This window comes from Ipomoea nil, unplaced genomic scaffold (genome assembly GCF_001879475.1).
Source record: "Ipomoea nil cultivar Tokyo-kokei standard unplaced genomic scaffold, Asagao_1.1 scaffold0706, whole genome shotgun sequence".
Classification (NCBI taxonomy): domain Eukaryota; kingdom Viridiplantae; phylum Streptophyta; class Magnoliopsida; order Solanales; family Convolvulaceae; genus Ipomoea; species Ipomoea nil.
The window spans coordinates 954,604-964,114 of NW_017617134.1; the positions used below are offsets into that span (position 1 = coordinate 954,604).

General features: G+C 34.5%; 1 protein-coding gene across 2 annotated transcripts; it reads right to left on the reverse strand.

Moving 5' to 3' along the window:
* Positions 1-5,784: 5,784 nt before the first annotated feature.
* On the reverse strand, positions 5,785-9,163 carry LOC109176509. Of its 2 annotated transcripts, none has more exons than XM_019325956.1 (4): positions 8,991-9,163; positions 8,750-8,864; positions 6,473-8,176; positions 5,785-6,172 (listed from the first exon to the last, which is right to left on the reverse strand). In XM_019325956.1, the coding sequence occupies exons 3-4, from the start codon at positions 8,057-8,059 to the stop codon at positions 6,008-6,010; spliced, it is 1,752 nt and encodes a 583-aa protein (XP_019181501.1). In that variant the 5' UTR covers positions 8,060-8,176; positions 8,750-8,864; positions 8,991-9,163; the 3' UTR covers positions 5,785-6,007. The 2 variants fall into 2 exon arrangements, with proteins under 2 accessions (XP_019181501.1, XP_019181503.1); XM_019325958.1 differs by lacking the exon at positions 5,785-6,172 and adding an exon at positions 6,178-6,239 and having other exon boundaries at positions 6,444-8,176.
* Between the last annotated feature and the right edge of the window lie 348 nt (positions 9,164-9,511).

Below are 9,511 nucleotides of genomic sequence, written 5' to 3' on the forward strand. Positions count from 1 at the left end.
TAAATAAGATATAATATTATTAAACCAAAATAATTAAAAATAATGTATCCATAGTACAAAAGATTTTATAATGCTAATTTTTATTATCTAATAGAATTTGTCAATTATTAAACATTATTTATGGTAATTATGCTAAATTTACAACATAAAATAATATCTCAAAATCAACTTAGTAATTAAAACTGAAATTACTATACAACAATATTTTCCTCAAAATAACAAATAATTAAACTTTATTCCTTCTCAACTTGTTCATCCCGAATTCGTATCCATGTTCACCTGCATAAATAATTTTACACAAAAACAGAATGTAGACAAAAATGAGCATAAGCTAAGTAAGTTTCACTTCACCCCGTAAAATAATGGTTTGAATTTTTTATATTTTCAAAACTCATATAATTTCATACTTTTCTATACATGTGGAGTTATACATTTTCTTGTATGGAGAATAAATAGTTATTTATGGAGAAGTAACCAAATTTTTTGAAATCCACTTTGAAACTGGACTAAAACCTATGTGCACACCCAGTAGATTTCAAGCCACTGGGTAATATATGATCAAAGTAGTTAGGTTTTCCTACCTACTACCACTCAAACAATTTGGAAACTGAATCATAACTTATGTGATACACTCTCATGTGATTCCAAGCCCAATATATGATCAAAGTAGTTAGGTTTTCCTACCTACTACCACTCAAACAATTTGGAAACTGAATCATAACTTATGTGATACACTCTCATGTGATTCCAAGCCCAATGAGTAGTAAATAGTACTCACTCTTACTTGGACACCACACAATATATTATTTTCTCAAAATTTCATTATTTCTCCACAAATAAATACTTTCTCCACAAAATACAATTTTCTCCATATGATTTGTCCAAAATATAATTATAGTCCATAATCCAGTATTAATACAATACTTCGATATTTCGAGAATCACCACTCACAATATTACCATTTATCGATAAATGTACTTGTGTTCACATGAATAACATATATCATATAATATCAATACATACAATACTCGGGGAAAATAATAATTTTGGTGAATATAAAATCTTACCTTCAAAGGCAAACTTTCTATCAACCTCAATAGCATCCTAACCACCTTGATAAGAAACCTGTGAATCAAATAAATCGAATAATAATAATAAGCGAAGCATATTATTCATTGATCATCATCATCAATCTCAACAAACTTAGATTTAAACAAAAGAATTTGGAGAGTAGAAACAATTACCTGAAGTAGAGATTAAGTGAATGAGTTTTGCTAGGATTGAAGAAAACGTAGGAATATATTGAAAATCATGAACAACCAGTAGTGTGAGGGAAGATGAATGAATGCCAAAGTCTATAAATTTGTATTTATAGGTGAAAATAGTAATTAGAAATGAAAGTATAATAATTTATTTAAAAAATATAAAAAGTAAAGTAAGTAAGGTAATAAAATTATTATTATTATTAGTATATATAGATTAAATTAAATATTAATTGTATAATGTATATAATGTCTATATATATCACATGGAATATTTACTATATTTAATTATTATTTTACTACCTAATTTATATATTATTAATACCAATATATACATCTAATATATATGTATAATATCACACGTATATATAAATGAATATATTTATTTTTTTATATCTATAATTATTATTTCCATAAACAGAATATATATGAATTCACATAAATGACCCTAAATTTTGGGGGGAAAATTGGTTTGGAGGATTTTACTTTTATATATATATAGATATAGATTTAGTTCTTCTACCTTAATTTTGTTTAATGGAATAAGGGTCAAATAGGTCACTAAACTACACACAAAATTATAATTGGGCTATCAAACTCAAAAAAGCTACAACCAGGTCCCTGAACAGTACAAACATATGCAATTGAGTCTAAAGTGACCTGTTGACTAGGTATCCGTTGATGTGGCGGTTACTAGATTAAAAAATTTGTTAAAATTAATTTTAATAATTTGAAATAAAATAAATTAAATTAAATTAAAAAGAAACCCCCCCCCCCCAAACCCCCCTCCCTCGTCTGCGCCAGAGAGGAAGAATGTGTCTTCGTCTCAGGGCTGGAGACGATGAGGAGACCTCTTTGGCTCTCACTTCATTTCCATTTTACATTTTACATTTTTACATTTTCTCTTTCTTTCTTTATGGGTTTCTTTCTCTCTCTATCAATCTATTTTTTTCTCTATGTAATTTTCTAGATGATTTGATGAAGAGCTACGTACAGGTGTTTGGGAATGGAAGCTACCAAAATTTAGTACTGTATTGGACTATTGGCACTTGGCAGCGTTTTCTTTATATTTTTATGGGGATTTCTGACTGATAAAAGCAAGCTTTTTTATCGTCATATTCTTCTTCCTTTTTTTTTTTTTGTTTTTTTTTTTGTTTTTTTTGTTTTTCTTGCTCGTTCATGGAGGCTCCATTTCTGATAAATAAAGGTTTTTGTGCGTGTGTGTGTTTGTTACAAAACCTGGGAATTTTTGGGTGTTAATTAAGGTCGTCTGATTGGGTTTCAGGGGTATGGCGGTAGTAGAAATTTGTACCGTATTCTTCGATCCAAAGCCCGACGAAGCCCATTTCGTAGTTCTTGGGTTTTCCAAGGATCTTCAATGAGTTTCTGAGGGAGGACTGTGTCGGGATCGGAAAACAGTGGCGTCGGCGGGATGAGTATAAGCCTGACCTCCATTCTTGACGGAAAGAAGAATCTTAAACCAGCTCACCCTTTCGAGATCGGAAGACACATTTTCGTCTCCAGGCTGGAGACGAAGACACGTTCTTCGTCTCCGGTGAAGACGGGGTTTGGGAATTGGGGGTGGTTATTTTATTTTATTAAAATAAAATTAAAAACATTATTATTTTTTGTATTTAGTAACCGCCATGTCATCAACTAAATAGGTAAACAAGTTACTTTGGGTTCAATTGCTTGATTTTGTATTGTTCAGGGATTTAATTGTAGCTTTTAGAATTCGATGGCCTAATTGTAGTTTCGTGTGTAGTTCAGTGGCCTATTTGACCCTTATTCCTTGTTTAATTTAATCCCTATACTTTATAGAAATTGAAACAATTAAGGACAATAGCTTATATGAGCAAATATTTATGTATCTATTTATGACATAATAATGTAATATATTGGTGGTAAAAATAATTAATTTTAAATATTTATAAATTAATATATGAATTGGCATATAAGTATGATGACGTGGCACATGTCAGCGCCACATCAGCTATTGTCCTTAATTGTTTCACTTTTTAAAGTACATGGACTAAATTGAACAAAATTAAGCTAAAAGGACTAAATTGAACAAAATACTATAATACAGGGACCTCATAAATACTTTGACTAACAAAGGGTGCTACGGTTTTACTTTTAAAATTAAGTTTCTGGGCTTTCGAATCTTTCTCAGGCCTATCTTAAAGCCCACTTGCATGTGGGTTTGAAACACGGGGAAGCGTTATGTTGTATGGTGCACACGGTTGCAAAAACGACGTTGTTACGACGTCGTTTTGACGTCCGACTTAAAAAAAAAAAAATTAGAATTGCATAACTACACATCCATAACTTCATAACTGTACATCCAGAATTGCATAACTATACAACTTCATAACTATAAATCCATACTTACATAACTACACATCCCTGACTTCATAACTATACATCCAGAATTGCATAACTACACATTTATAACTATAAATCCAGAATTGCATAACTACACATCCATAATTTCATAATTATACATCCAGAATTGCATAATTATACATCCAGAATTGCACAACTATACATCCATAACTATAAATCCAGAATTGCATAACTACACCATACATAATTACACATCTATAACTTCATAACTATAAATCCAGAATTGCATAACTACACATCCATAATTTCATAACTAAAAATCCAGAACGAATGAACTAAAAATCAAGAATGAATGAACAACTTAATGCTGTTGCTGGGAATCGAAACTGATTTTCTTTTTTAAGTGTGACGCGCGTTTTTAGTCAAAACGATGTCGTTTTTGCATCTGTGTGGTGCACACGGATGCACGAGATAATTTGCCAAACACGGGAGTGCTATGCCAGTGAAATTGATATTTAACTAAAAGATTAAATTTGGAAATTGGAACAAAATCAAAAGTCAATGGATCATTTATGGTCATAGGAAAATACTTGGTGTACTCCAATTTTAAACTCTCAACTTGTACTCACTCTCACATATTCTTGATGTAGACATTTTTCTGTGGACCCACATGATAGAAAATAACCAATCCTGGTTTGCCACCTCAGGGAGTATAAATAAGGGAGTAGAATTTTGAGAGTTTATGTAGTAGAACTCATGGTCATATTGAAAGTTGAAGACGAAAATTGGTAAACTTTAATAGTCAATGGACTATTTATGGTCAATTTGAAAATCAAATAATAAAATTTGGTAAATGTCAATAGTAAGGGATCATTCCTGGAATTAACTATATTTAATACATTCTTGCTCCAATTGTGAATCATTTTAGTTGCTAAAATCACAATTTATCTTAAACATTATTTTAGAAAATGGTTGGAGATAACCTAGTCAAATTAGTTAAGTTGTTAGCTTAGTAATCACACATGTGACCTCTCATTTGAAAGAGTCATAAAAGTGTCATTGAGCTACAAGCTACTTCGTCATATGTATTCATTATTTGTAGGTTGATACATATCATTAGTAGTTGTTCAACATATGGAAAGCTTAATAATCACAAGTTTCAAAATTTAACTCCTCATGAGAATTGCTTATTGACTTTCTTGACGTTCTTCACTCATATTTACATTCAGATAGTGACTATGGACTTTCTCATAAATTAAAGATAAATTCAATATTTCTATAAATAAATAGTAAAATGTGTCACAAATAAATTATGGGTGAATCTTGTGGGACTGAACAACAAAAACATTGTAAGAATATTCACATGATACTCTCATCATCATCATCGTCACATTATTGTAAATTTATACATGGAAATGAACTAATAGGCTATTTCAAAATAGTACTATGCTGTAAACCTTACTGCCCATTTTGAATTGGTCTATAAATATCATACAAGTGATGGTCTTAGAGCATCCTTACCAATACATAGTATCTACTCAACAAATTATGTCGACCCTTTATTGTGATGAAATTCGAACCTAAGACCTTTCTTATGAAAAAGAATAATGATGTCATCAAACCACAAGGTATTTGGTAGTCTTAGAGCATATTTATCAATGTATTTTAGGGATTTTTTTATGACTTTTGGCTTAGGTGAGATGAGAGGAAAGAGAAGAGAAAAATATCTCCTCCAAATAACGATTTTTTATAGAACCGTTACAAAAAAAAAAAAAAAAAAAAAAAGGGTTGATGCCCGCTCGTGACATGTAAAAGGGCAACTTTTTTTTTTTTTTTTTTTTTTTGGGCTTTTCGTTTTTTTCCCATTTATCCCCTACACTTCTATCCTACATGGCATCTCAAAATTTGTGAAAAAACTCCAGCTAATGAGCTTGCTCCTACTCCTGTCATGATTGCTACTATATTTGCTACACTTCATGGATGCTCCAACTTGTATTTTCAGGTGAACAGAAACAGTTGAAGCAACCCTTTCTTTCATTAATGTGAATTGAATTCAGCAACAACCTTAGTACAAATCCACAATCTGGTTTGGTCTTATCCAAGGTTAACAACACCAACTTGCATACAAAACTTTTGGCAACATGGGCAGCAGTAATGACTAACATGCATAAATACATTGCCACAACAACCTCTACAAAGGTAGCATTTCTAATCCTAAAATTACAGTATAACAGTATAGGATGTTAAGAATGTCTTGCTCAAATTCAACTTACAAAAATAAATAAATAAAAAATGGCAGTAGATGCGAATTCATGTACAAAATGAATTGCCATAAATTGATCTAAGCTTTCGTGAAGACTAGAAATGACAACAGAAGCCAATTGTTTAACCTCGTTACTTCACCTTCTGTACAGTTTGGATCGGAAGATAGGGTCGTGGCTATGAATAATGGCAACAGCAATGGCGAAAGACTGCAGAGTTGACAGGTTTGGTTCGAAGCGAATATAGAATAAATCATCGCGAATGTTTGCGATTTTCATGACTGGTACGTCTTGTTTGGAGCCCTGCAGAACCAACGTTTCACATAGTTATTGCAACGCTTTTATTGTATACATAATGAACCAAAAAAATTAGAAGATGCGGGAACACAAAAAAGGCAGAAGGGCACACAATTGAAGCATGTGCTCCATCTCAACTAAAAGCTTAAGCTGATAGTTGGATTGCACATTAATGTTCAACACCATGACCTCTGGTCTGGCTCTGATACCAAATTGAAGCATGTGCTCCATTTCAACTAAAAGCCTAAGCTGATAATTGGATTGCACATTAATGGCTATATGTTCAACACACAATGCTTCACTGACCTGTATAAAGAGATTGATGGTTTTGCAATCTCCGGGTACATCATCAGCTCGGGACAAAGTCTCGCTACTGTTTTGTCTAGTGTTGAGAATTGTCATCGGGCAACCGATATCCCAGCCTCCACAATCGCAGTGCCCTCCCGAAGCCCACCTATCCAACAGGCTAGTAGGACCGCCATTTCTGGTTCTTGGCCCACCGTGAAAACCAGCTGGTACTATAACATCTGTGCTTGTTGAGCATTCGATGCTACTGCAAGGACTATCGGGGTGTATCGAGGGCTCTAAACACGAATTTTTCTGCCCAACCATCGTTTTTTTGAGAAACTTCAAGCCCCACCCGCCAATTTCTGCCTTCTTATGACTGTTGTTATGGAGATGGCTTTTGACAACTATAGCAGCCAACTCAAAATTCGTGATAAGTTCATTTCCTGTATGGTTATCACCACCTAAGGATGGCGGCCATGAACTTTCTTCAAGAATTGTATTTGTTCCATCGAATTTTGACGGTTTTCTCTGCTTATATGACTGACCAGACCTAAGAACATCAGCCACTTTCATGGGTAATCTTTTGTTCTTTCTCTGAATGTGGCTCAATATTTGTGTATCATCATCTGTACAATCGTCACCGGAACCATACAGAACAAACAGGGTCTCCATAATCTCGGACTCATTTGGAGAGAGCGTGAACGAAGTAGAAACCGTCATTTTACCAACAAAATCCGGTTGAGTTACACACATATCCCGCTCTATTTTGCTAGCTGATCTCGAGCTCGAACGAAATGTGTACACATAATCCAAACGCTTGTCGCCAGCTGAGTTGACCTCGAGCAAGTCTGCTACATATACCTCGCTCTTAACATCATTAGAAAGAACGAGACGTGGTAAACCGTTTTTCCACGTGATCTTTAGCATGCCTTGAGTAACAATAGAAGCTACGGAGAAAGACTGATCCGAGCATGTAGAGTTTGTAGTTGACATAGAATAAAGCTTTCTATGCACGGGCTTGGATCCAAATCCGGGAAATCCAACAGATTTATCACTCGGAAGCTTCAGGGAGGAATGCGACGAACTAGTACTAAAGCCACCGGGAGAACTCATCCCATCAGAGAATGTTGACTCTTTAAAATCGAGTGATCTTATCTTTCCAGAATTGACAACATTGTAATCCAAGGTGCCCGATTTGTTAATCAAAGGGCTCTTTAGAATGTTCATCATACTCTTGCTACCCGTTATTGCACCGAGGATCCAATTCTCGGTAGACTTTGGGGCAACATTCTCACTCTTCTTGCTCATACTATCAGATAAAATTGCCATTTCCGGGGATAAATTGCATGAGGCTACACTAGATGCACGAGCATCCAAATGTTCAAGGCAACTTATTATATGCTTCTCAAGCTTATTATCTAAACCATGCGAATTGTCAAGGAACCGCCTCTGATCAAAACTTCTAAAACCGCCTGGGCTCAATACCACTAGGTGCTTTGACCTTTTCGACAACCTATTCTCTTCTGCTGATTGAAAATTCTCATTCATAAACCGGAACGAACATTCTCTGCCTTGATCATCTTCATCCATGGTTCTCCTTTCCATATGCCGCCTTCAATGCAGCAGAAAACATTTATAGGACGCAAAGGATCTTTTGGCCTTGCCGTATAACTAACAGACCCGAAAGGCGTGATCTGAGTAACTAGTAATCTCGTGGACACTCTGTTGCAATATCAAAAGTCGAAACTGAGTAATGGATTCAACAGATATCAAGAAAATACTAGAGATTGCCTAAGGAAAAAGAATGAATCAACACAAACTTAAACTTCCTTTTTCTGGGTGACGAGGGAAACCCGCAGCCAGTATCTGAGGGTTTACACTGGGTAAATCCCGCCTAGTGATCCTAGCCGTCGAAGAATCACAAGGAGGTAAGCGTTATCCATAACTGACCGGCTCAAACCAAGAAAGTCAATAGATTGCTCCCGTTGGGAGTCCTTATGATTAGGAGCATGTAAACTACATGCTATTTCAACCCCATGGAGAAAACTATACAGTTTTCCAGAGAGAGAGAGAGAGAGCCCAGTATGGCACTAAAAAGGACTCAAAATCCACTGCACACACAAATATATACACTACATACAGTATAATAATTGCAAACAAACAAGGAACACTAATCTATCCACAAAAATACAGAGTGGATATAAGGAAAGAGAGATTAAACAGAGCAAAGCATGTATGATTGTATGATATAAACTTCATTTCAGTGAAACCCTAACATTTCAAATTCCTGCTCACCTAAGGATTTGACTCAATGCTCATCAAATTCTTCACCCAAAGAGCAGTCTCATCTAAATGTTCAAAGCCTCAACCCCAGTAAAGAATGCAATATTGATATTCAAAGTCTTGAAAACTGCATAAAGTGAAAGCATGGAACAGCAATTAAAGATTTTTCAAAGGGCCATCTTAGCACCCCCCAAAAGTCAATTTTTTTTTTGGTAATTAGAACAAAATAAAAGAAAAATAGAAAGAACCTTACCAACTTCCACATGGACCAGAGACCACCACCATCACATCCACTCCTTTAACAACTACAAATAACAAATATCCCTTTTCTTTTCCAGAAAATATTAAGATTCCCAGTAGGTGCCAAAGGAAATATACAGAGGAGAGAAAAGTTTAAAGAGTGGAGTTTTATGGCCAGACCTTAAAGACAAGAATTGGCGTAAGCCACGATTGGTTTTTGAAAAACACTTTACACACCACGCAGGGCCCACTCCATCCATGGATGATGAGTGGGTCCATCATGCCCACGCGAATTTAATTCATTGGTTTGAGTAGACAATATTTGAGAGAAGATGAATGGTTCATTGTTTTTCCAAATTCTTGAATTTCCCATTTCTCATTAGTTGAATAGTAGGAATTTCCAACACACTAATTTTTGACGTAAAAGTTAACACAACACTTTGACATTTAGGTTGCCTAAAATGGTGGGTCCTGCATTTTAGTAGACAGTAGTTGATAGAAGATGAATGTGTTCATCGTTTTTCCAAATTCTTG

Coding starts and splice junctions, on each gene's coding strand:
- LOC109176509 (XM_019325956.1), bottom strand. CDS start 8,059: ATGGAAAGGAGAACCATGGATGAAGATGATCAAGGCAGAGAATGTTCG. Junction 6,173..6,472: donor CCATCAATCTCTTTATACAG/GTCAGTGAAGCA, acceptor TTGGTTCTGCAG/GGCTCCAAACAAGACGTACC.